This window comes from Hippocampus zosterae, chromosome 16 (assembly GCF_025434085.1).
Source record: "Hippocampus zosterae strain Florida chromosome 16, ASM2543408v3, whole genome shotgun sequence".
Lineage (NCBI taxonomy): Eukaryota > Metazoa > Chordata > Actinopteri > Syngnathiformes > Syngnathidae > Hippocampus > Hippocampus zosterae.
The window spans coordinates 7,876,235-7,903,986 of NC_067466.1; the positions used below are offsets into that span (position 1 = coordinate 7,876,235).

Sequence of the window (27,752 nt, forward strand, 5' to 3'; positions counted from 1 at the left end):
AGCTCTGTACAACCGTTCTCAAACTGCCCCTCTGTGGGCCCGACAGACTTATTCGGCGAAGGCTCATCGACGCAGTCATGGGGAACGCGGAGAGCGGTGGTGGTGGAGGCAGCTGCAACGACGAAGACATCGGAACAGAGAGCCCCGTGTTGGCGGAAGGCAGTCCGGCCTCTGCGGCCACTGCTGTCGGAGCCACCGGTACCGGGAGGGGCGGAAGACGAGTACCGAAAAATGTCTCCGTGCCCACCGGTGGGCCGCCGAGCCCCGCCGTCTTCTTCGAACAAGTAAAACTAAGAGAAGCGGCGGCTCGTATTAGCGACTCTGGAGTCGTCATCCGGGAGTCGGTGCTGGCAGGGAACGAGGGAGTTCTGGTCCGCTGGCTGGAAGAGCGGTTAAACCGAGGAGAAGAATCCGTCAATGTTGAACAGTTTTGTGAGATGTTGGAGAGTAGAGATGCCCCCAGAGATGAATGCGAAGAGGTACATGAGCGATCACATCAAATGACTTGAATAACATGACCGCTTGTAGCGTACTGCATTCGAGGATGTGCACTCACCAGACTCTTCATTCGGCATACTTGCACAGTGAAGTCAATATTGGAGCAGTATAAATCTATTCACAAAATTATTGACACTATCGCCGAGGGTTTCGTTGAATAGCATTGTAATTTGCAGTGTTGGACAACGACACTGCATGCAGAAACACCCCACTGTCATGACACTGAAGTGTTTCTGTTTTTTCTTTTTCAAGCTGGTAACCAAACTATTACAACTAACTCTCGGGTTTATAAAGCACATAACATCCCTGAAAATTCCAACCACAATAATAAGCGTATTGTTACATTGACAGTCAAAACTGAGCATTGCTTTGTAAAGTTTTAATTGTTTACATAGTTTTGTTTTGAGTCCTGATCTTAATGAGTTATGTCCAATTACAGTTACATGTATTGTAACTTCTCTTTCAGCATTATTTTCTGTGCTGGTTGCAGCCAAAATGTTATCACTTATCCTGTCAACTGTTAAATAACTTAACAGTACAATGTAGCACTGCTATTGGATGGTGTCTGGTCCAGGGTATTCCCTGCCTTTCATCCAAAGCAAGATGGAAAAGGCTCCAATTCATCTGCGACCGGAATGATGCCTGGATGGAATGCAACATTCCTAGGAGTTGTCATTGTCACCTTTTCTAATCAGGTTTATTGTCAGAGCTGTCTGAACTTTGACCACTTTTGTTCAACCAAAGAATGTGAATGAATGGCCCAACAGGTGATTGTGTTTTTCAATGTAAATGTAGCTTTGTTGGCATGTACTGTAGATGGAATGCCACTGTGGCAAAGCTGGCTCATGTGCCCAGAATTGCTGCTCGATGTCATCTTTCTGTCTATCCCTTTCTGCATTATCTCTTTTTCAGTCAACATGCAGTCTATAATTCAATTCAATTGTATTTACAGAGCACTTTCGAACAGGCATCGCTGCATACAAAGTGCTGTACATGGAGCAATTTAACATATACAATAAACAGTAAAACTAATCGGTAACAAAGACAGTAGAAATCACAGAACAGTAAAACCAAGAACAAATCTAAGTCATGCTGAGTCGAATGCCAAAGAATACGAGTTAGTTTTGAGGAGGGTTTTGAAGATGGGCAGCTAGGAGGCTTGCTGAATGTTCAGTGGGAGGTCATTCCAGAGAGAGGGACCAGCAACATTATTATTTAGTAATAAGCTAATGTAGACTTGGTCTACTGTACACCTTTCACTGTGTTGGCTTATGTATGATAAAAAATGTCACAAAGTGCACTGTCTATCTCCATCTTAGGCCTTTGGACAGTTTGATGCTGAGGGGGATGGGGTGGTAGATGTCGAGAGCATGCTGCTTACTCTGAAGAACTCCAATGGAGCTAATCTACGGGGAGAGTTGAGTCATGTGATAAGGCAGCTACAGGCGTGCTCCCTAACCCCAGGTACGTGATGTGTTTAGTCAATTAAGTGCCATCAGTTGTTTTTGACCACACATTGTATATCACCCGTATTTTAAAATGATGCCTTTGTGTTCCCCACTCAACAGGTTTTGTTGACATCTTCTCCAAGACCAAAGACCGGTTGGGGGCACATGCCTTCAAGATCCTGAAATTTTTGCACAGGAATCACATTCCCAGCAGCGCTATTCCTTATCCTATTTTAGACGGCTACAACAGTATCTGCACAATGAGGTCGAGTGTGGTCCAGGACTTCCTGGAGGTCCTCTTGCAACGTGAAAAAGGTGAACAGCACAGTTTGAACTTAACAGTTTAAGATTTAGGTTTTGTCACATTGTTGACAGTATTTGTTTTACACTTTTTGTGTGTGTTAACTGTTGTGCGGAATAGCTTTCAGACCAGCCGTTTGGTACAATGAAGATGACTACACACCTAAAACTGTGTTGTTGTTTCTTTTCATATTCAGATCTGGATATACAGTACAGAGCGGAACTGGACCGTGACCCAGATGTGGACAAGGTGAAGGTGGTCACACAGTGCTACAGCACGATCGAAGCTTCATCTAACGTCGCTGATGTTTACAAGATGACAAACGGAGAAACGGCATCTTTCTGGCAGTCTGACGGCAGTGCTCGCTCACACTGGATAAGGCAAGGCCATTTGTTCTGAAATATGTGACGATTCAAGATTTACCTGATGATTTTACTCGGCCTGTTTTGATGTCGAACCTTTGTCTCCTTTGGGTTCTCAGATTGAAACTGAAACCAGACGTGGTTTTGAGGCGTCTGGCCGTTGCCGTCGCAGCCAATGACCACAGTTACATGCCTCAGCTGATATCAGTAATGGTGGGCAAAAATCTCCATTCCTTGGACAAAATCAGAGACATCCGCATCCCCAGCAATGTGACAGGATACGTTGCACTCTTGGAGAATGCCAACATTACACACCCATGTGAGTCATCACCTGTCAGTTGGTCTCATAATCATTTGCTGCCCTTTTAGACAATTTATTCTAGAGCCTGATTGGTGCACATCTGAATGAAACCTATTTTGCCAGCTGGCCACATCATCGTGTTTAGTAAAGAGCAACCTCAATAAAGACAGGATAAAGGCAGAATGGTGCTTGTAAGCGAGAGCAATCACATGATTATGAACAGAACATTTTGAAAAGAGTTTAGCAGTGTGTGCCTCTGAACAGCCCTCTGCATTCACAACCTTGATTTCATGACCTGTTATGTGCCTGTAAATGATTCACGAACGATCCAAAGATCTCTGGCCTGACTTTACAAAGACTCCTCATTGTAAATTGTCACAACAAGTTGTTTGATTAGTAAAGCTCCACTTTACATCACACTGTGACTATAGCAATTCAGCACATCATTTCGACACTGCGCGTTCCATTAGTGTATTCACAGCATTGTGTGTTGCTCAAACCCCAGACATCCAAATTAACATCAAGCGGTGCTTGAGCGATGGCTGTGACACACGGATTCATGGTTTGAAGACCCTGGGCTATCAGATTACCAAGAACAAAGAGGTGTCTGTCTCGGATGCTTCAGCCATCTGGTACCTGTCTCTCCTCACCTCTTTGGTCACTGCTTCAATGGAGACCAACCCTGCACTGGCTCAGACTGTACTTCAGAGCACTCAGTAAGACAATGTGTTGTTTTTTTTTTTTTGCTTTGTTTTGTTTTTTAATAGCGATTTTTGTCAGCTATTACAAACGTAGAAGAAACACGAAGCGAATCTGTTTCATTCCTCAATGGTCTGACGGATTTTAATTGACTATGCTGCTCTTTCCAGGAAGGCATTACAACACATGCCACCATTGTCCCTTACGCCGTCATCTACCAAGTTCCCCAAGTTCTTCTCCTTGAACATCCTAGAGGAGGTGGATGCATTTCTCCTCAGGATAGCAGAGTAAGGCCCTGACTTTCCATCATCACACTCACCCAACACAGCCTCACTGAACTGATAAAGCTGACAGCATCGCATGAGAGACAGGCTCAAATCAATTCTGAGCCTTAGTGTGCTGATGACCCACGTTGTCAATTATACCTGATGTTGCATTCCCCAGTTGTTCTCTGGGACTTTCATTCGCAGCTTCATCGTGACAAGAATGATATTATCAAACACAACAATTAGAGATTCTTTACAGTTTCATTGCATGATCCACATTGGACATGTTCCTTGACTGGTATTGGCCATACTGTATTTATGCCATCATGTATTACAGTATACGCTGTTTCTCTAATAACGTTGGTTATTATGTTGTCTTTGTTTGGGTGTTTCCCCGTTGGCTGGAAATTTTATTTCACTCACATTTTAAACCTGTGAGCTTTCACTAACCGTGTCAGACAATAACAACACCCAAGTCATGACCAACACCAGTGGATACACCCACTTAGGCATAAATACAGAAGAGACTACACGCCTAAAAAATTGAGAACTGAAGAAACCTTTTAGATGAAATATGAAGCGTCGTCCACAAACAGAAACAGTTTCCCTCATTCAACTTTTGTGACCCCTACTCTAAGGTTTACCAAAAATTAATGATTGTGGTGATTGATCTCCTGTTTATTTGTATTTAAAAAAAAATACCATTAACACATGTCAGAGTTAAAATCCCGAAATGTTAAACATATAAAATGTTAATATTCAGACATATAAACATTAAAACACTCTAGTATCTCAAACGTCACATTTTTAAATGTCTAACCATCATCCAGGTATAAGAAGAAATTACGTTTAAAAAAAGTTTTTATTTGGATAACCTGGCTCTCATCCATCAGTTTAAATGGTTATTGTAAAAGTGTGACAAAAGCCATACATGAAATAGAAGAAATACGCACAATGCATGCTTGGTGAGGTCTTGTGCAAACATGCCAATTTGATGCGTGACCTCATGCATGACTTTGATTCCAAGTTTTACATGACGACAGAAGACAATTTTGGTCCACTTTAGAATGATATCATTTAGTGTGGTTCCACTGTAGTATTCTCATTTAACAACGCTTCATTCACCTGGTTAACTGTTATTAAATTTTTTAGGTGCTTTAAATGTAACTAAATGCCTGTATTTTTCAATTTGTTCCAAGTTGCTGTGTGAGTCCTGATGCAGAGCTGACCCTCCTCGCCTTTGCCCTGGCCAGAGGCAGTGTGGCCAAAATCCTCCAAGCCCTTTCCTGCATCAGCGACCACTTAACGACAGAATACAAGGCCTCCTCCCTCATCTCGTCAATGGCCGCAGTTCGCCTGCAACTACTTTATCAAAATGGTAACGTCTCCGGTCTTCCGTCTTTGTCATTTACGTTAAGAAATACTGAAACCAGACCTTTGTCAAACACCGGTCTCTACCAAGTCTAAAAAATTCAAGCTTAGTATAGACAGCCACCCTTGTGCAATCATTCATTCATTCATCTATTTATTTATTTTCCCAAAGCATTTCAGTTGTATGCACATTTTCGCTATTTGTGAGCTAGCGGATCGCGGGGCCTAACTGTAGTACTAATTTCGTAAACTTCACGAAATATCGCTTGCATATATCTATGTGTATAAAAGTTTTTTAAAAAAAGTAGCAATATATTTGAGTCCTTTCAAACTACATTTTTCACAGCACATACTGGAAAAAGCTGTGTGATATTTTATAATGAGATCATATCAGATCAGTATCTATGTGACATCACAGGGAAGCCCCTCCAGCTGCACTTGCAGGCATGTGATGCGAAGAGTAAAGAGGAGAAATCAGGACCAGAGAATATGCTGACAGAATCCTCTACTGGGGATGGTAATAGTAAATAATACAAGTGAGCACACTTTCTCTAATCTTAATATGACGCAGCACTAAAGTACAACAATGCTCCAAAGGTTTTCTCACTGAAAGTGGCAAGAGGAAAGCCACTGTGATCCTGTCAACCGAGGACCAGAGCAACTTTCAAGTCACTCAGATGAAAATCAATGTGAGTGTCCTTAACTATGGTGATAATGTCTGCTCATTTTGCTTCTCTACATCTTAAAAGGGAATAAATACATAACTGCATTCATGTGATAAGGTGCGAAAAGGTGCCATTGGGGCGAAATGTGGCTTGGTGTTTGCCTACAAAGACGAAGAACCGTTTGATGCCGCAAAACATTTCAAGAGGTTCAAAAAGTATGATACGTGGGACTACAAAGACTACAAGGAGTTTGTGCAAGACAAGTAAGAAGCACTTTTTTTGTATACATATGACTCAGTTTTACTTTGGAAAAGTTCACATGGTTTTTAGACTTTTGCCTTTCTTTGTACTCTGTGTTATCGTTTCAACTGGCTCAAGTCACTTTCATGTGGTCACCATGCCAAAATGCAGTGCTATAACGCTGATTCTTACATCACCTCAACTCAACTGTATTTATAGAGCACTTTAAAACAGCCATCGCTGTATACAAAGTGCTCGAGCAACTATCATGTAATGCAACAATAAAGCAATAAATCAGAAACAAAGACAGTCGACTGATTGATGGTACAGCTGAGGTTGTTGAAATTGTTAATATTTTTTGATGCACAATTGGATGAATGCTTTTATCTGAGCATTCATTCAGTAAATGCAAAACACATCAGCGTTTGTGTCTGGAGTGTGGATACCCCACAGCAGCTTGAGGCTTTGGCTGAGTGGTTTCAGTTCAACGCTGACACATCATGTTGTCACTTGACCTGCAGTGTGAGGATTCCAGCACTGACTGAGGATGAGCCGATTGGCTGGTTTGAGGTGGAAGAGGACTGGAATGATGTGGAGATCAAGCTGCAGCAGTGTCGTGTTGCAAAGGTAAATTCTGTCTAGAGATCAAACTGGCAAGCGAACGACCTTGTATCCTTGATGTGCTTTTACCCCCTTGCGCGTTTGATCCCTACACATGATTCCATAACACTGTTTTAGTTGAAATGATTTCTGTAAGAGCTGTAGAATGTACATATTTAATCTTGATTGGGTGCAATTTTGCTATTTCATCGCAAGTTGATTTGGATCACTAGTGTGACATCACACCATCACAACATAGTGTAACCTAACAGTAAATTTGAAGAACTCACTGCACAAAAAAAAGAAAATTAAATTTCAGATAAGGAGTGATATGTATACCAAAATTAGCCCAACCAAACTACCTTGTGGAAGCTGGACCTTTTAGATTAATTGCTTTCAGCGATGTCTCATTCATGTCTCTGTCTTCTCAGTTTCTGATGGTCAAGTTCCTGTGCACCAGGCAGGACTCCGCTGAGCGTCTTGGGGTGCAGTCCCTGAGCTTCAGTGGATACTCGTGCGGTGAGACAGAGAAGCTTGCAGATCTTGACGAGCTTAGTTCTCCAGGCGAGCACTGCAAAAACGAGGCTGTCACCGGCCTTTGCCTTCTGAACAAGACTTTGTTCTTCATTCAACAGCTCACACAAAATATGGTAATTAGAAACAACACTCCAGCATGCTTCCTAATGATGAACGTGTACACCAATTAACCTAATTACTGCCTTTGGGAAAAAATACATGTGATTAAGCCACCACAAAACAACAAATGAATTGGTTGCCAGCCAATTGCAGTGCACATAGAGACAAACATCAATTCACATTTATGTTCACACCTACAGATAAATTGGAGGAAGTCGTTTGTGAGACAGATATTCTAACCCAGGGGTGTCAAACTCATTTTTGTTGCGGGCCTGATTTTAATTACAGTTTCCCTTGTAGGGCCGTTATGACTGAAACCATATGAAGAAGTCAAGAATAATGGTTTATTCACCTATTGTTGAAGTTACTGTAATGAGGGTATTGGTAACAAGAAAATACTTACAGTGTCACTCTTATTTATTACATATGAGAATTTGAAATTTTGGTCAAGATTTTAGCAGGCATCATGAAAGTTGACATCTTTGATTTGCTTTCGTGGGCCGCAGATAATGATGTGGCGAGCCAGATATGGCCCCCGGGACTTGAGTTTGACACAAGTGTTCTAATCCCTCGCTCACTGTGCTGGCCATCGAAAAACATGTCAGACAATATTTAAAGTTGATGGATGAATGGATACAATACAATATATCCAATACATTGTTATTTATGAACTGTTTTCACAACAGTTGCGTTTTGGATTGATTAAGTGATCTATGACACCACATTCTCATGGGTTTGAATTGAAGTCATGTCAAATTTGAACAACAGCAGCACAGGACCTATCAAACAACTACAAAAAACACTTTGTTTTTTACAGGAAAAACAGGAAAAAAAAAGGAAATCACAAAATATTCATTCATGTAAAAATGCAGTCTTAATGTTGAGTTGGGAGACATGATTTGAATGGTTGTCCTTTTTTGGCTTTTAATTTTAAGCGCTCTCTTTTCCCTTAGGATTCCTCTCACCTAAAACTAAAGTACCTTCTGGACTTCACTGGGCTTAACGTGGACCTCTTCTGGAGTTTCTACACAAAACTTATGTTGATGTAAGTAGAAGCAGCCACCCTTTTCCCTTGCATGACCACATTGCTGCAGTCTCACTCTCACTTGTAACTGTGCTTCTGGCTTCATTTCAGTGAGGGAGAAGAGGTGTTGAAAAGCAGAATTCACCTCCTCCAGTTGCTACAGAACTGCTTCTCCACGCTGCCCAATCCATTACACTCTCAAGGCCCAGAGATGAGCAGCACAACCGTTGACCGAGCCCGAGATAGGCCATCCACATCCAGCAGTGCAGAGCTTGATTCCGTCAGGGCTGTCGAGCAGCTTTACTCTCATCTCTGCCACAGTATAAACCATACGCTCATGATCCATCGACATCAATAACAGTTTGAGACTCCTGATAATATTGTCATTCCTTTGTTTTAGTCGTGAATGAGCCAGAGGGGGCGACATTTGTTGAAAATGCCTTGCACAAAGAGGCCGTGAAGGCCATTCTTAATGGTGCAGCTGTTTTCTTCCCTGATAAACACGTTCGGCGGGACAAACTGTTCCACCTGATGGTGTGTGTACATATTTATTCTTAAAATTTATGATTTTTTTTTTTTTTGTTGTTGACACAAGTTGAATGTTGGAGGTTTTTTATTGTGTTTTTTTTTCTTGCAGAAAAATATCACAGAAGATCAGTTGCCATCTGTAAAAGTTACTTTTGAGTCACTGTGTAACTACTTCAGGTGAGTACACTGAAGATTTGAACATGTCATATTATCACATACTGTACATGGGTGTACGACATATTGTACTCCATGCAGTGATCTGGATCCAAGTGGCCTTCTCCTGCTCCCACCGAAAGGGGCCCCTTCTGACTTTGACATCAGCCCAATTTTAACAGTGATGGAGACACTTCTGCTGGTGGCAACACAAGAGGTGAGACCATTGACAGCTCTTTTCATTACAGTGATAAAAAGAAAAGCAGATTCATAGTTCTGTTATTCAACAATTGGCAACATGTTTTTTTTTTTAGTCCTATCTTAGGTTGTTTCACAGTGTGATGGTTCTTTGATGCATGTTGCTTTTCTCTCCAGTGTGAAGTTATGATGTCAGAGGGCAATGGTGGACCCAGTCGGCAGACAGTGTTGTTGTCCTTGTTTTGGGCTCTTCAAGGGAGCCTCCTGTCTTGGTGCTACCTCCAGCTTAAAGGACCCACCTCTTCTGCTGTTACCATGGAACTGGCCAGAGTCATCTTATTAAAATGTAAGACACACCCACGTTTAATATTTCAAGTTATGAATGAATATTCTATTCTAATTCAGTGTCTTTATCTGAAGGCCACATTTTGTAATGCAATCAATTTTAAGAGGATAACAATGAACTTGAATGCGTTGCTTAAACCACTTTTTTAAAAGTACATATGTTGATTTCTGCTCTCTCAACAGATGTAGAACAATTCTTGGGAAGTATCAGAAGTGTCCTAGGTTCCCTGCTGGATAAGTACACCGGCACTGAGATTACGGACAAACTAGGCAAATCTATCATTGCCACAGTCTTCAGACAACTGGTAATGTTCAATTATAGTCATGATATTGAATTGGACAGTTGTATTTGAGTTGACATTGCTGAATTGAATACAACATTTGCTCTTGCAGCTTATTTTCCTCCTGGAACTTTCTTCTTTGGACATTCCTCACTGTGTGCTGCTCAAGAGCTTCTCTTCTCTGATTGAGCTGCTCAGAAATCTGTCTAGTGGTACAACAGACATTTTTTCAAAGGTAAGTGTAATCTGTGTCTTTTCAATGCATAGTACTAGACCTGTCACAAATGAATCTTCTTATAATTTATTGTTCTATCGATTATTCTACTCTATTCTATATTACTAACTGTGGCGATATTACAACAAGATATGCCCCTGTGGAAAAATTATCTGCCTGTACTGCAGTGGAAGCTTTCCACCCAAAGTGGGCACATAGCACCATGCACTTCCACACCAGATGTATGACAAAATTACCATTTTAAATACGAACAAAATATTTGCAAAATAAATACTCAATACATTTCATTTGTCATAATACATTCCTCAGTGTGTGTCCAAAAGATCCACTATTCATCATGAATCATTGACCATGACATTGTTTAGGCAAACCAGGAGAGCTGGCACCAACCCCAACAGCCAGTGGTGCTGAGGACCTGGACGATGGAGTCCTCTCATAACTATGAAGATAGCCGTCATGAAACCAACATCTTTGCCTGCCCCGGTGCTACATCGTTTGAAGTAGAATTCGATGAACGCTGTGAAACAGAGAAGAGGTCAAAAGAAACATTGCACTTTTCATTACTGCTTTCTATCAATCCAGCTCATTCTCATCAGCCCAGTTATTCATCAGAATAGGATGTGATTAAATTGGATTTCAGTACATTTTACTCAAGCTCACAAACACATATCTATATTCTTTTGATTTCCGTAGGTATGACTACCTGGAATTCACTGACTTCAGAGGTGGAAAAGTTCGCTACGACATGAAGGTTGGAAGTGAAAAGTGGCCAAAGGTAGGAATTAAGCCATTTTACCTCAAGATACCTTCTTATTGTCCGTATATTTTACACGTGTTGCTTCTTTCTGTCTCTAGAAGGTAACATTTGACACAGGCCCTCAGCTTCAGTTCCTATTCCATTCTGATAGCAGCAATAACGAGTGGGGTTACAAATTCACTGTAACAGCCATGGGTCTGCCTGACATCACCATTTCGTGGATATCCGACCTGCAGTTGCTTGTGGCTCGACTAATGGGGCGTCTCGCCTGCAGAACTATGGCGCTGAAATCACCGCACGGTGAGACTGTTGTCTAAAACTGTGTGGTTCCGAACGTCAATTCATTTTTGCCCATTTTGAACCTATGGCATAAAAATATGTAGTGTGTGGCCGAGTTATGAAACCACAACCCAGTTTAAATGTTGCCTTAAATGAACATCCCTGGCAATTACCAGAATCCTTTTTTTATTGTTTGTATACTTTCAATGCTGAAATATAAATATCATGCGTGAGTGTTAAAAGGTACTGTTTTCTAAAACTGCACAAATCTTAGGAAAGGTCTTAAGCAGTGTATACAGAATATTCAACCCCCCACCCCTCACCCCCAAGACTGATCCATCCTTGTCCTGTAGAGTACCAGTCATCAAGTTAATAGTACATATTGACTGGTAGTTTATTTACAGGGGATTTTTTTCTGAATATTGATGATGTTATTTACCATAATTCCCCCCATAATTATTCAGAGATACGCTCTGTGAAAGAGCTTCCACCCTGGAAAGTGTCCCATGTTCAGTCGTCGCCTCTGTGGAAACCCATTCTTCGACATGGGTTTTGTGAGTCAAGAGACACAGATCCGACAAAAACAATTCAGGTAGTCAAAACTGTTCTGAATCCTGCAGTCATGTTCCATTTGATTGTCATGATCTGGCCTTGCCCACAACGTTGTGATCTTACACTTTTTTTGTGTGTATGTTGTGTCTGTATGTTAGGTTAGCAAGTATAATCTTGATGATGTTATGAGAATGCTGGAAGACTTTGCCAGATGGAACCCTTCCCAGGAATCCACAGACAGCAGAATAGAACTGCTAAGAAACCTTGTGCAGTCCTGTAAAAAACAGGCAATCAGGAACGAATTAGCTACAGGGTCAACGGCAGACCATGCTGTGAATGCCATTTGGGCTGTCATGATCTACCACACACCAGTCCTTATCGATGCTCTCAAGACTTATGGTAATGCATACTTAATATCAGCTTTAATAGCACAATCTCCTTATTATCTTTTTATTTTTGTTCTGGACAATGAATTGATCCGTATAGTATTGGTCTTACTTTCTAAAAATATTTTTTTCTGTTTTACTATTTCATGTTTAGTCAATCAAGAATGCAAGTCCTGTATAAATGAGGACTTTGTACAAGTTTATTCGATGGCAGATAGCATCAGAACTTGGATGGTAAGCTTTACAGGATCCACGACTCTATGAATTGCTGTTGAATTTGCAGTGCATGTGATCACCTCCATGAGCTTGAGTTGTGATTCATGTTTTCTGTTAGTTGGAGATGAAGCAGAGATATATTGTTGGCAAATTGAACGTTCCTGATGAGAAAGAAGGAGGCACTGAGGAGGTTACAATAGAGACCTTGGGTGAGGATCCTTGGTTCTTATTGTTTTTCCTCATTGTATCATTTGTCTAATGTGACATAATTTCTTTCAGCTGAGATGTGCATTGAGAAGTGCCTCCTGCTCTTCAGATTTTCACCTTGTGGTATGACGTACCCCGACGGTGATTCTTCCAAAGCTGCAGAGGGCAGCAGTGCTCTTCTTCTCTGTCCAAGTTCAGTCTTAGAAGATGATTTCCACGCTACTTCCTCACTCGAGCATTCAACAACAGCATCTACACAGGAGACTGTTGAAGCAAAACCACTTCAGAGCGAATCCTCCAATGTCCTCACCCCCACCTGTATCCACTGCAAGTCAGACAAGAAAGGCTCCACAGAAAGCCTCTCTTCCTGGGGAGGCGGCAGTCCAGCCTCACCCTCGGCATTAACCCATAAAGCCCCATTTAGTCGGGCACGGCTTCGCCTCCTGTCATGCCGCTCGATGGAAGAACCCCGCACATCCCCCTCCATCAAAGATCGCTACCCAGTTCTCAAGCATATACTCAACTACATAAAGGACAACGCCCTCACAACTGCAAAGTATGTGAAAGCCAGTCTCTTATTGTTTTGCGTATTTATGAAGTATGCCATACAGCTTTTAGACATGTTTTTGTTTTGTTTTTTAATTTGATAGTGTCCTGCAGACGTTGTCGCTGAACAAAGCTCAGGCTGTTAGTGTTTGCAAAGTCCTGGAGCTCGTTCAAGAGTGTTTGCATTCTCTGGGAAAGCCACACCTCTTTCAAGCACCTTGCATCCTGTTCTTACAAGAATTGTTGACATGTCAGAAAGACTTCACCAGGTACATGTTTGAAGAAAATTACAATAACTAGCAGCACTGCATACATTTGTATTTTAGTGACTCATGTCAAAGGTAATGGGAATAGCTTAATCGGCGAAAATGTAAAACTCTTGATAGTTGATTTCTTCTGTTCTTTTTCAGTTACTTCTCTCAGTTGTCAGACAGCGGGCGAGAGCTAGGGGAGCAAGTGCGACGTTCCTACCATCAGCTGGTGCTCGTTCTGGTTGAAGCAGTGCAAGGATTCAGTCATCTCAATGACAAGTCAGCATATTTTTCCATTTACATTTCAACTGGAAAGTGACTGGAGCCGACAAGTTTCTGTCGTGACCAGTATAACCTTCCCCCTCTCACTCCTTCCCAGAGCTCTTCTACCAGCCCTGTCTTGCGTGCAAACTTGCTTGCTGCACCTTCTAGACTTGAATTGGGATGTGCACGACATTCCCCTCTTCCTGAACGTCAAGCTTCCTGAACTCTTACTCGGCATGTCCCAGGAGAACATTAGTGTTCATGACATTGCTATCAGGTAAAATCTGAGCCACGCTAGAAGTAAATTAGGCATAGGAAGTCGGAACCATCTTTTACTTTCTCTAATTATCAGTATGAAATGTGTACCAGAGGTTTTACATAAATGTTGAATTATTCTGTGGTCTATGTAATTTTTTCAGCCAGTGGACAGAGGAGGATGAAATTGCAGACTACAAGAAGAACCAAGAGTGGATGGATGAGTGCATGGATGGAATGTTTGAGAAGTGGTACGACAAAATTGATGAAGGGGACTCTGTGGAGGACAGCCGAAAGGTGCATAAAAATAAAAGTCCAAAAGAGTTTGATTGAAGTTTTGCAATTTTGAAAAGTAATTTCATGTGCTGTTCCATCCACAGATGCACATGTTCATTGCACGTTATTGTGACCTGCTCAATGTCGTGATTTCCTGTGATGGCTGTGAAAGGATGGCACCGTGGCACCGCTACCGATGTCTGCAGTGCATGGATATGGACCTCTGCAAGACATGCTTCCTCAGTAAGCTACACACCACTATGTATATCTCGACGCGTTCAATTTAAAGAGCCAGAAGCATTATCCGCTGTGCTAATAGGATGAAAGTAATTTGATGAAACCAAAATGTATGTTTGTTAAATAGGTGGTGCCAAGCCTGAAGGCCATGAGGATGACCATGAGATGGTAAACATGGAGTATGCCTGTGACCATTGCCAGGGACTCATTGTCGGCAGCAGGATCAACTGCAATGTGTGTGAAGACTTCGACCTGTGCTTTGGATGTTACAATGCAAAGAAATATCCTGACAGGTGACACATTCAAATTCAAACACTGGTAATTATTTTTCGTTTAATCTCATAGTTGTACGGAGCCACTAACACTGTCGCTGTTCAACTAACCTTTAGCCACCTGCCCACGCATCGGATCACAGTTTACCCGATGGTGACCATTAGAATAAGCGATCGGCATCGTTTGATTCAACCATACGTCCACAACTACTCCTGGCTTCTGTTTGCTGCGTTGGCACTCTATGCTTCAGAGGTGATTAGCGAGAAGCAAATAGACGGTGAACCCTTGGACAGTACCACCTTGAGCCAAGCATCAGCCTTACAGACATGCTGCTCCAAGCTCATCACTGACTGTTTGCTCAAGGGGCAAACCAGCAAAGGTATCAAACCCCAAATTATTTATTTTTTTTAATTCAAAATACAATTATTGTCAGAGCTCCTTTGTTTTTGTTTTTTAACTAGTATGGAAAAGTACAAATACTCATATAACTTTGAACCTGTGTCAAATGCTGCGGACTTCCTGTAGGTCTTCGCTCTTCAGCTTTGCTCAATCTACTGTTGTCCAATGACTCGGCCTCCGACAGTGAGCTGTGTCCAGCCTCCTCAGAGTTCTCTCAGGAGGTCAGTACTGCCACAGACACTTCATCTCTCCCTGGGAGTACTGCAGCAGTCTGCTCCCCCTCATCACCCAAAGACAAGGTGAGCTACAAACACCGATGTTTGTCGGCTACCGTGTGTATGGCACTTTGCATTTGATGCGCATGTATGTGTGTAACATATCTATTTGTTGTCATCACACCTCTAGAGCAAGCCATCAAGAGAAGACCAAAAGTCGAAGGAAGTGAACTCTCCTCCCAGTGCCGCCGCTGAAATGTTTTTACCAGTGAGCACGGCAGAGGTGGAAAAAAGAAAACTTGTCACCCAAGACACTTTGGAGTCAATCAGCCTTAGCAAGACACCATCCATGTCCAGCGAGGAGCCCCTTTCGCCTGTGACACGACGTAAGTGCCTCAATAAGTTTAGCCGATATCACTGTTCATGTAAGGTAAGACTTGCGCAGCTGCCTGATTCTGTTCTATTTTGAACAGCTTCAGAATCTAGTCTAGCAGCCAATTCTCCAGCATCAGATATTGTCAAGGGGACTGATGACCGGCTTCCCAAGGTCCCCCTCCAGGAGCATGTCTTTGCAGAGTGCTCCAGAGAGAGGATCCTGGGACTTCTAGCAGCCATGCTACCATCTGTCAAACAAGTAATTCATTAATTTAAGTAGGTTTAGGAAGGGAGTACATGTCCTTTTTAGGATCCTTAAATGGTTTCAGAGATACACTGAGATCAAAACCGCCACCTCTATGTAAACACACCAGCTGAAACCAAAGGATGCTAAATGAGTGAACCTTTTAATATTTTTCCTGAAAATAATCTATTGGTCAGTCATATATTGTCCTTTGTTGTCTGAAATTTGCATCAAATATTTTTTCCCTCTTGTTGTTTATGATTCATGAAAGGACTTTTATTCCGAATCATGAATTGTTCCCGTTTTTCCTCTTTTTAGGAAAGCACTCTGAGTCTGCCAAGTGTCAGCTCCATTCTGCACCAACTTTTCAGGGCAATCATTTCCAATGTTGGGTCTCTTAACGAGACATATCACCTTACCCTGGGGCTACTGGGACAGCTACTGATGGGAATCCCCCCCATTGAGGCTGATTGTGCTGTCACAGAGGCGCTCACAGACAAGTATGAGTTGCTGACACATAACGAGGCAGCACTTTGTGACACTCACGGCTGGAAGACCACCCAGTTGCTCTTCAGCCTGGGAGCTGTCTGTTTAGACAGGTATTGTTCGCTTCATGCTACAGACTCATACTACTTGCACCACATGACTGAAGCTTGCTGTTCAAGAAAATATCCCTGATTGTAATGCACGCCTACTCTTCACATTCACAAACATTTAGGTTTTTGTATGATTTTTGTCATCCTTACCCATCTCTTTTTCATGTTTTTCAGTCGTATAGGTTTGGATTGGGCATGCACAGTAGCAGATATTTTACATGATCTGAACACTTGTCCCGGTTGGAGCACCGTCATTGCTGCCTTCACTAATCATTGTGTTCAGCAGCTGCCGCAAACTCTGAAACGCACCAACCTCTTCACCTTGCTGGTGTTGGTGGGCTTCCCTGAGGTAAAAAAAGAAGCACAAAATGTAACATGCTTGTTTGTACTTGGATCATCTTATTTGACACAAATAATGCGTAATCCTGTGCCTCTCAGGTGCTGTGCATTGGCACGCAGACTGTGTTCATTGACAACGCCAATGAACACCACACCATGATCTTACTCAAACATTTCACAGAAACAAACCAGGCTGCAGTGGTGGATATCAAGACTCGAAAGAGAAAAACAGGTCAGTCTCATTCTAGTAGTGTAGGAACACACGGTTGGCAACACGGCAGCAATGAACCTTGTGGGCTTTACTTCCTTTAATAGTCAAAGACTACCAACTCATCCAGTCTCAGGATTCTACAGCATACCTTGCAAGGCAAACTGAGGGCCAGTGTCCGCCAAAAACACTGCTCAGCCGCTACCTGAACAACTTCATTTCCATCATCTGCCATCTGCTCCAGAACAGCCAGGAAAATGGCTCTCTTGATGCGGTGGAGGCTTCTTGGGTTCTCTCTTTAGCTCTTAAAGGACTCTACAACACGCTGAAGGTACCTTGAAATCTGCAAGAATGAAATATGATCCTACCACTTAGATCTGCAGACGATCAGTGTGTGCACATTAGGAACAATGCGAATCAATAAAACACATTGGAAAGCCTTATCTTTTTATCTCCTTGTTCTTCTGTGTAGAAGCATGGAGTGGAGGAAGCTCAGGAAGCCATCCAGCAGGCAGGATTAACTCAACTGCTTGTCAGCAAGTGCAGCAAGGGGACGGGTTTTAGCAAACTGTGGTTGTTACGAGATCTCGAGATTCTCTCCATCATGCTCTACTCCTCCAAGCGGGAAATACATTCCATGGCTCAGGACCCGGAGCGGGATCAAAGGGAGCAAGACAAGGCCCACGACTCAGACCACTCAAGCAGCATAGATGATGACCCAGATGACAACAGGCCGGATCCACTTGACGGTCTAGATGAGGAGACTAAAATTTGCTTTCAGGTGACGAGGGAGACAACTTCTTTTTACTGTTGAAAATAAATAAGAGGGAAAAAATAGTTACATATGAATGAACTCGGTTTTTCTTTTCTGTACAGATCACCCCTGATGCCTTGAATGCTCCTCTGCCCATCGTACGACCCATGTATGAGTTACAGATGAAAAAAACAGACTTCTTTGTGGAGGTGCAGAAGAGGTTGGTGTAAAGAGGTTCTCCATTCTGTGTTATCTTCTGCATCTAAGATTTCCCACTTGATCATGTGACGTGCTCGTTCATTTCCAGATTTGACGGAGAGGAAATAAAAAACGATGACACAGTCCGGACTTTAGCGCAGAAATGGCCACCACCCAGACGGCCTCACTCGGAGGACAGGAACACGAAGGCTGTCGACACCGATATGATTGTGGCATCTTGTATTGTGAGTTATTAGCTAAGAAATCGCTTTTAAATTGAAATTTGAACACTTCCCTGTGGCTTTTTTCCCCTAACAGGTGTAATGTCAAGAAGCATGACTGTTAATGAAAAGAATTGGAATTGGTCCAGAAATTTTATGATGAGAGTGTCATAATTGTTATGAATGTTTTCCTTTGACAGTCTATGCCAGGTCAATGTGAAAAAGCCACCGAAGAGATTAACGTGGTGACACAGAGACTCATCACCAACTCTGAGAGCGACTTGCAGATCAGTTACGCCAAGCAACGGCGTACGAAAAGCTCAGCGCTGTTGCACAAGGAACTGGATGTTCGCAGCAACAGGGCAGTTCGTCAGTACCTTGTAAAGGTTAACCATGCCATTTCCACACTGTACGCTCGCCACGTGCTTGCCACCCTTCTGGCCGATTGGCCAGTCGAGGCGGCCTTGAGCGAGGAGGCCCTGGAACTGAACGGCACATCTCACATGGCTTACATCCTGGACATGTTAATGCAGCTGGAGGAGCGGCTACTGTGGGAGAAGGTGGAACGAGCATCAAAAGTATTATTGTCAATTTGATTCCACTCAGTCTAAAATAATGCCATCGTTTTTCAGATTCTCCAAAGGGTATTGAAGGGCTGCAGCCAGAGTATGCTGTGCAGTCTTTCCCTCACTGCTTGTCAGTTTATGGAAGAGCCCGGAATGGCAGTGCAAGTCAGAGAATCCAAGCACCCATATGACAACAACACCAACTTCGAGGTGTGTGGATTTTTGTTTCCCTCATTTTTACCTCAAAACATCAGAAGCCATAGCCAACAGCTTTGATTGTTCACTGTTCGCCAATTTGAAATGTGCTGAAATTGTTTCACAAGGGTTTATAAGTGTTAATACGTTTACTCTGATATGCCTTACCCATTCACTTTTCATTTTTTACGGTTTTAAAACACCATTTTGCATCTCTCTTTCGCTGTCAGGATAAGGTGCACGTCCCAGGAGCCATTTACTTGTCTGTAAAATTTGACTCCCGCTGCCACACAGAGGAAGGTTGTGATGAATTCATTATGTCCAGCAGCAGTGACTTCCTTCAGGATGTCCACATTTTTAGTGGCTCTCCTCAGAAATGGTCTGATTTTGAAATTCCAGGTGAGGGTCCTTTTCTTATTTGCAATTTCACAACTCCTTTTTGTCGTAGTGTCAAACTCTTGTTTGGTGATATCTTCTCTCAGGTGATACTTTGTATTACAAGTTTATGTCAGACATGAGCAACACAGAGTGGGGCTACAAGTTTACAATTACAGGAGGCCACAGGGGTCGCTTCCAGACAGGTATATAGAAATAAACACGCCACTCTTCCGAATGCCCAAGGTCATCTTATTGAGCCGTCTTGTTGGCTCTGTTTTTACCCTCTGTGTGCTTTTGCTTCTCCATCGAGTCAGGTTTTGAGATCCTGAAGCAAATGTTGGCTGATGAACAAGTGCTCAGTCAACTGCCATTGACAGACATCTGGGAGTGGCAAGTGGGTGTGGCCTGTCGCCAGACTGGGAACCAGAGACTGAAAGCCATTCACCTCTTGCTCCGCCTCCTGCAGTGTCAATCCCACATGTAAGTGAGAGGACCAATTTTTACACTGGCCTTATCTCCTTGGCTAGTTATGACATCAGTATATTCCATTAAATCCTATTTTGTTGACAAATGAACTAGTTCATCTTAGAAATGGGCTTTATCTAACATGACTAGAATTTGTTTCCAGACACATGAACATGTCTTTGCTTGTGAACATTATTTACGAGAATCAAAGGTGGGGAAAACCCCCATTTAACGTTCAACAGGTACTGTTATTAATACCAGATAATACAATCTTAACGAATAGAATATTGACTTAATTTTCTTCCGTAATAACCAATCATAAACATTTGTTGACCATTTCTAATCTTGGCAAATACCGGTGTATATTTTCAAGTGATGCCAATATAGAATGTATGAGACTGCTATTTCAAGAGTCCCATCCATCATATTACATTACATCAAACCTTCTTTGCATTTGTCTTAGCAGGCTTTGCATAATAGCCTTCATATATGCCTCGTGTTTTCCATCACAATCACGTGGTCAAGATTGCATTTCGGAATTTGCCTATGTGGCGACTCGCTCAATTTCCATCTGGTCAAACTGGCAGTGACATCTACTCATTATGTGATGTCAAGGTTAGGATGTCCTTGAACCCAACAGAGCAGCAGTCAGAGCAAGATATCGAATTGGTCGGTTGGATTCGCAAGATATTGTTAAAAACTTTTTTTATTTGACATTGGACAATTAATGTAACATCGTCAATATAATATGATGCCTTCTCGAGAGTCTTGACTTTGTGCCCGTTACCGTTGCTCATATGAACTACTGGTTTGATTGAATCACAGCTTTTGTTTATGATTCAATCTGGATTTGTTTGCACTGCAGAGCCTATGAGCTGACCTTGCTTCGACCTCTGTGGCAACTCTTTTTGTCCATGGAAAACAATTTAAGCCAGGATCCAACCAGCATCACTGTGTTGCTACCTCTTCACAGAGCTCTCACTGAGCTCTTCTTCATCGCAGAGGCCCGTGCCATTGTGAGTAAATTTGAACCACACATGCTGGAAAAGACCGGTCACATCTGGTATTATGTAGACTTGAGTTTGTTGTTAATGGGAAACAAATGGGAAGTGGATTCAGAGGTGAGCTGTTCTGTCATTTGACATTCTGCAGCAGTCAGGCCTCCGAGTCATCATCATCAGTCTGTCGTTATTGCAAGCCAAACCAAAACTGTATTCGTCAGTCGGCCACTCCGTCATCGTTATTTTAACCACGTGTCCGTCATCATGAAATTTACAGTTAGTCAACACTATTTTAGGACCACCAGATCTTCTTTGGCGGTGGCATGTCGGCAACAGCCAATCAGCATCAGAATGTTCGACTTATGTAACACACATTTGCAGAACAAGCAGTGTTCTGCAGTAGTCCGGTAACTTGCAAACTACAAAAAAAAAAGATATTCCATAGTAACTACAGTCAATAATTACAATTATGTCTTTGACTCAAACACTTAATAAATAAATATATAACATAACCGTGTACGCCTTGGAACCCAGTCGTAGATAAACCGAAGATAATAAAAGTCCATCACTTGACATTATACTCTCGACTCTCCGGCGATCTCACTCTCTGGCAGACGTAACTCAAACCGAAAGTCATTGCTCCCAAAATATTCTCCAAATAAATACTTTCACCAATATCTATTTATTTATTTGATTTCACCATGAAGGTGTATATGCAAATAAATACATAAAATATTGGGCTCCAACATAGATCGCAGATTTCTGTTTTCCTGGCAACCAGTCAAAAGTAATACTGGTGCCTGCGCATCTGCAAAGTTGAGAACCTTAACAGTGTTGAAATTTGACTTAGACTTTCCTCAAATGACACTTTCGCTTGTGACAGGGGCCACTGATGTGACGTCAATAATCATAATAATAGTAATAATTGGGAGAAGGAAATCCACACAACATTGTAGTCTTTACCTATGTCGGCATCTGTGTCTCAGTGACACAAGCAATGTTTTTGCTCAGATCACCTGCTCTCCCAAAGCCCCGCCCTGCCATCTGCTAGACAGCACAGAGCTGCACCGGCGCCCTGCTCGCTTGTCCTCCATCTCGCTCTATCTTCTCGCATTGAATTATTAATACCGGTAGTAAATAGTCTCCTGGATTACGAATGTGCAGATAGGAGTTTCCCATCTGTTGGTGCAACACGGGCTCTTCCCTTCAGGCAACCTCACAAGGTTTTAGGCTGCTGTTCTGACAAAAAAAAAATATATATATATATACCGGTATATGAATTAATGGATACCAGATGACTTATTGGTCAATATTGAATTGTTTTACCCACACAATCCCAGAAAGTTTCGAATTAAAAAGTGGTAAAGTATTTATGAACACACACCAGATGGCAGTGTCACAGCAAATTTTTCCTGCCTAATTTTTCATTGTACATGTATACAAGTTGATTTCAAAAGTTTTCTGAGCTTCTTGTTCAACTTCATGTTGTGTGAATGAAAGCTGAAGTGTATTCAATTTAGCAGGGGAAAATTGGTGTTGGGATTTGTTAAGGATGTTCGACACAATAATACCAAGAACTGCGACAATGGCGGCTCGGAGTTTGTAACATCTGTACTGTGATCGCAGATTTCAGAATTTTGCATTGACATACCGGCAAACATTCTGCCGTGTGGATCAGTTCTCTTTTTATGAGCTTCTATCGATTGAGAATGTGTGAACCTTTAACCCCAGGAAGCGTGAGTTATATTTAAGGTGCACTACTGAGTATAAAAATTGTGCTCGGATGTTTCCCAGCACAAACACTTGTTTGGCTGGGAGGCTGTGAGGCTGTGGCAGACCAAGGCCTCTGGACTGTGCCTACAAAGGGATGCATGTTCTCCATGTCGATGGTTTCGGCCCATTTCGCGCTGTCGTCGTCTTATCTGTATTCCTCAAACGCTTGTGCTTAACGTCTCTTTAGTAATGGAATCACTCTTCACTGTGTTTATACATCACAATAACTCTTCCAGTATTCCACCGAGCATTATTTGGCCTGTATTCTGATTAGATTTTCTCATTGTTATTGACAAATGCTGCAGCAGATCATTTATCCCCGTGACACATTGAAATTTGCACTCATTGTAAATCTGATTGTACAATAATTTATTCGCGCATGTACATCAGCAAACATACAGCTGCCTACAATTCCTTCTATGTCGTTAATTCCTCTTCCGATTTCAACGTGCAAAAAAAACGATAATGCAGCCATCCATTCACTGAACCGCCTATCGTCACTCGGGTGGCAGGTGTACTGGAGCCTCTATCCCAGCTCCCATTGAGTGAAAGGTGGGGTACACCCTGAGCTCGTCACCATACTTGTAATCAAAAGCAAGAGTGAATACAATAGATGCGAATACCGCTGTTATGATAATTTAATTTCCCTCACGGGGGTTGATGAATTATCCATCTATGTATTGTAAATAGTTCCACTTGTATGTATTTTTCAGGCACATGGCATCCTCCAGGAGTACTTGTTAGCGATGACCACCGATGAACACCTCCTAAATCATACAGCACTGGTAAGGTTTTAATTGTTTCTACATTTTGACCATGTGCATTCAAGTCATCTCTAAAAAATGTGGCTGGGAAAAATTCACAAAGCACACAGTGATGATTGGCACTCGTCACATTTGTATACTCGGTTTCTTAAACAAGTGCTCATTTGATTGAACAGTCAAGGCCAAGGTTCTCTTTATGTCGTGACTCATCAAGCTGGAGATGCCCAGTGGAGCGCCCGCCCCCACCCCCTTGTTTTGTATGTGTGGGCAGCACTCAGAGAACTAATGTATTTGGTAACTAATTACAGTCCATTATCATTTGTGTCAGAACACGCCTCTGTGTTCGATATACTTAACCTTAAATAGAGCCTACGGGTTGACCAAAGCTACTAAATGATGTGGGGAGGTGGAAAAAATACAACAATGTAGGTGGATCTGTAGGTTTGGTTACCTAATATTCCTGAAGGGTGGGGGGACGACGACACTATTCAAATACAGCAGAGTAGTATGTTGTTTACAATTTTTTTTCACTTCAAAGCCAGAGTCTTGCTTGGTTTCTGTCCTTATAAAGAGAGGAGATCATGTAATATTAATGAATATGTAAGGTATCTTATGAAGCGACAGAAACAAAAACAAACATCATTCTGCGCCGCCAATTTGTCATTGGAGTAAATTACTACTTGCTTCAAACGAGCTACATGAGCAGGGCCACCAACAAATGAGCGAGGAACGACGCGCCAACTATTTCAAAACATTCTGGGACTTGGAGTATCAATCGTGTAGCGTGCATCACGTGCTAACTGGATAATTCAGATGTGTAGAAATGTTGTGGTCCGATTGTCAGTTGCTCACCCTCGGGGTTAATACACTGTGTGACAGAAAATAGAAATGATAAAATCAGGGTGAACTCACCACATTGTCCCCTGCCTCTCCATCTTTCTTTCATTTTTGCTGTTTGGGTACTCATGTCAAAAACAAGTATGATATACTTTGGCACCATCCTGTGCCTTCTTAGTGTCAATGAACTATGTTGGAGTGAGTTGAGGAGTCGTATTTCGACAAAAATATCGATACCATCTTGTTGAATCAGCAGCCCGTTATAGTTTTACTTTTTTCTCATGGACTTTGGCTATTTACATCCGGGCTGAATAAAATCAGTATTCACAGTGATACGAATGGGTCTTGCGCATATTTTATTGAAGCACGGTCCGGTCATTGCTGCTGTACATTTCAAATAAGTGATTTCTGCTTTGTAATTGTAATTCCTCATTCACATTGCCAGAATTTAAAGACTTGGGGAAAGAAAGTGTCAACTTGTAAAAGCTCTTGTGTTGATGTTCTCCCCATGCATGTATTTGATTCATACACTGATTCCTATTCATTTTGTCATGTAGGCTTTGAAGAACATCGCTGCCATTAGCCTGGCTATCAATTACCCCAATAAGTCTACCAAGCTGCTGAGCGTGTCCCAGTGAGAGATCCGGAGGGAGACATATGAGGGGAGCAGCCTAAGGGAGCGGACACACATCTTGATCATGAAGGGAGAAGGGAGCGAAACCTCCCTGAGCAGCCAGTGCTCTTTTTCCACTGACAGCAAACACCCTGGCAGCTTTTTGCCGTACTCTGGAATTGACCTGCTTGTGGCAGGCTCGACAAGCACTTTTTACACGTATTCACGATCCCCTTTGCCTTAGATGAAGCCCATATGTCTTGCATGTGCATTCACATGTAAATACAATGGGGTCTTTTTTACAACACACACACACATTTTTTTGTTTGATTTAACTGGATGATGCTGTGCTGAAAGGACTTGGTTTGCTAAATTCCCAACTCTCAAGAAAGCATGTCCCTCTTGCCTTAAAAAAAGTGTGCATGTGTGTGTGTGCGTGAGTGTGTTAAAAAAGTGAAGGCATAGTAGAGGTGAAAAAAAATAGTTGAAATCTTCTCTTGAGTCTTTCCTGTCTTTCTCTGTCCCCCATCTTCACTATATTTTTTCCTTTCCAGATACTTGTTATAGAGAAACTAACATAGGATTTGGGGGGAGCTTTTTTCCGAGGTTTAATCAGTGTCCCAAGAACACGCACCTCTCTGCCAGATAAACCCGATGCCTCGTCGTGGCATCGAATGGGGATTCGGGACAAGGGAAGACTGAAAGCCTCTTGTGATTGTGTTTCTCTCATCACTTTATTCAAGTGCAGTGTCCTCAAGGGACTCGCCTGTGAATTGATACAAACCAACTGTAAAGTCATCTCATGAGAATGAATAACAAAAAAAAAGGCCCTTGCAATCTCTCTTAAAGGCCTTTAGTTTTATCCACAGACTTTATTTATTGTTACTTTACGACGTGTACCTCGACGTTAGATAGTCTCGATGTCGTTTCAACGTCAGACTAAGTGGGGCCATGAATAACCGTAGACGAGTCGAGTGTGTATTGCAGAGTAAACACTCTTATACCATTAAAAAGAAGGGACAGGCTTCAGGCGATGAAACATAATTGGCTGTTCGTCTAAAAGTCTACAAATGAACAAGTTAGATGATTGACTCTCTCATTTTATGAGGATATTTTCTGGAGGTAATGTTGAATCCCATGAAGAGAAAGAAGAGAGTTGATTAGCCGAATGCAGACAATTCCATGCACTTTTTTTGTTTGTTTTTCCGCGCAAGTTGACGGTGGTTGTTTTTCAACTGTTACTGTGCTATTCGTTTGAGATAAAACGAGGTGGGGGGAGAAAAAAAAAAGATCTTTTGTTGTAGAAAATAATGTTTGTTTATGCCAAAGAAACCCACAGCCGTGAGAATCTCCAAATGGGCTCCTAGCTGAGTTCCCTTTAGATTATTACATATCACGAAAATGAAAAGGTTGTGCAGAAGAAACATTTATAGATGTGTGTGTTTGTGTTTTTTTAAATGTTTTGGATGATAGTCCGATGAAATAAGTAGGAAAGCTCAGTGCTTTTGTTTACACCAACATCAGCTTGAATTAAATGAGGACCGAAGTAGGTAATTAGCCTCCTCCTGGCTTCCGAAACGCCTCACCAATCTACAATGTGCCTAAGATTAACAATGAAGCAATCATAACTTCACAAGTGGGGTTCATTCATTTGATTTCAAAGAGTAAATGTAATAATTTCTTTTGAACACTTTTTTTTTTGGTAACTTTTTACTTTTAACGTTGCATTGTTTTTCTTGAGGATGCCGGATTCAAGGCATTTGAATGTACATACTGTATCTTGTGAATAATAAATCGCACCAGAGATCGATATCAATCCCTTATCAATATCATATTGGTCACAAGCAGATGGACACGTCAGATTTTGTATGCATGCCACATTGAAGGCAAAAACTACTACTTGGGTTGAACCATTTCTAATATAACAAAAATAAATCAAGAGAAATGAGGTCAATGTAACCCACTGTCTTCTTTTTCTTTTTTTATGTGTAATACATTATTTCTTTCCAGAAACAAATGCATTGATTACTAAGATGACATTGATCAGAGCCCACACACTGTCAGAAATTAGCAGCAACACATCACAGTTTTTTTTTGGGGGGGGGGGGGGTTTGGTGCCTCCCCGAAAACTACAGCAAAAAGCAGTAAAAATAAATAAATACCATGCAGTACATTGCATACCATGCGGCACACCCTTTACTGCCATGTTGCGCGATCTGCTTTTTATACACGACCCGGTCTGGCTCCCTCCCTGCAATCTGGAGCCTCGCAAAGTAATGATCACTGATGCGATAATGACATCAAATGGAGGAAATTCTCAATAAGGCTCCGGGTTGATTCGGTTCCCCCTCTGTACCTTCCCGGAGATCCCTCACTGTGCATGAGTCAGTTCTCCCTCCTCTGCCTCGTCTGATCGTTTGCCATTGTGCTATCTTTTTTTAAGAATGACAAGCTGGGAGAGAAAAAAAAGCTCATAGGATTGTTTGCACCCTGTGCTTGCTTGTGACAAAGATACTGTATAACAATTGGACTGTATTCTTCATGGAGCACCGGTGCCAAGTCTTAGGCTTTCATACACAAAGAGGGAATTATGATTTGATCCCCTTGGCAGACTTCATTAGTAAACACAGAACAGGTGCGCCTGCTGGAGGGAAACACCCTTCTCTCCAACTGGAACAAAACAAATACAGGACATGACACTTGACAGGTCAGTTTTAATAACAAAAAGCAGCATGTCAATGTTATTTTACTGTACAGTTACCGTATTGGCCCGAATATAAGACGGCCCTGATTTGAAGACGATCCCCTCTTTTTCAAAACTCAAGTTTGAACAAATACTTTTTGAACACCAAATTAATTTTTATACAGATAATAATTACAGTACATCTGAAACAAATGATTATAACAATATATTTGAGAGAAAAAGCATGTCATTTTGCCTCATTCAAATCTTAATATCTG

General features: G+C 41.9%; 1 protein-coding gene across 1 annotated transcript; it reads left to right on the top strand.

The window, feature by feature from the left end:
* Positions 1 to 77: 77 nt before the first annotated feature.
* Positions 78 to 26,750, top strand: zzef1 (zinc finger, ZZ-type with EF hand domain 1). Its single transcript, XM_052047700.1, has 54 exons — positions 78 to 479; positions 1,818 to 1,962; positions 2,067 to 2,261; positions 2,444 to 2,627; positions 2,729 to 2,928; positions 3,416 to 3,626; positions 3,780 to 3,896; positions 5,075 to 5,253; positions 5,665 to 5,763; positions 5,844 to 5,935; positions 6,029 to 6,174; positions 6,673 to 6,778; positions 7,183 to 7,401; positions 8,341 to 8,432; positions 8,523 to 8,731; positions 8,812 to 8,945; positions 9,049 to 9,116; positions 9,195 to 9,309; positions 9,468 to 9,636; positions 9,819 to 9,940; positions 10,029 to 10,151; positions 10,517 to 10,686; positions 10,845 to 10,926; positions 11,007 to 11,208; positions 11,652 to 11,779; positions 11,898 to 12,138; positions 12,280 to 12,359; positions 12,460 to 12,550; positions 12,621 to 13,104; positions 13,199 to 13,363; positions 13,505 to 13,624; positions 13,725 to 13,886; positions 14,029 to 14,161; positions 14,245 to 14,383; positions 14,505 to 14,670; positions 14,767 to 15,029; positions 15,176 to 15,348; positions 15,455 to 15,650; positions 15,738 to 15,898; positions 16,202 to 16,482; positions 16,654 to 16,828; positions 16,918 to 17,050; positions 17,134 to 17,357; positions 17,499 to 17,807; positions 17,903 to 18,000; positions 18,088 to 18,223; positions 18,400 to 18,759; positions 18,832 to 18,975; positions 19,191 to 19,359; positions 19,443 to 19,541; positions 19,653 to 19,818; positions 20,669 to 20,819; positions 23,291 to 23,362; positions 24,736 to 26,750. Exons 1-54 carry the CDS (start codon positions 78 to 80, stop codon positions 24,814 to 24,816), a joined length of 9,081 nt encoding a protein of 3,026 aa, XP_051903660.1. The 3' UTR covers positions 24,817 to 26,750.
* Positions 26,751 to 27,752: the final 1,002 nt, after the last annotated feature.

Bases quoted from the DNA above. Each gene is read 5' to 3' on its own strand.
- zzef1 (XM_052047700.1), top strand. From the start codon at position 78: ATGGGGAACGCGGAGAGCGGTGGTGGTGGAGGCAGCTGCAACGACGAA. The intron at 2,628-2,728 runs GCAAGGCCATTT...TTGGGTTCTCAG, and splicing joins GCTCGCTCACACTGGATAAG to ATTGAAACTGAAACCAGACG. The intron at 5,764-5,843 runs GTAATAGTAAAT...AATGCTCCAAAG, and splicing joins AGAATCCTCTACTGGGGATG to GTTTTCTCACTGAAAGTGGC.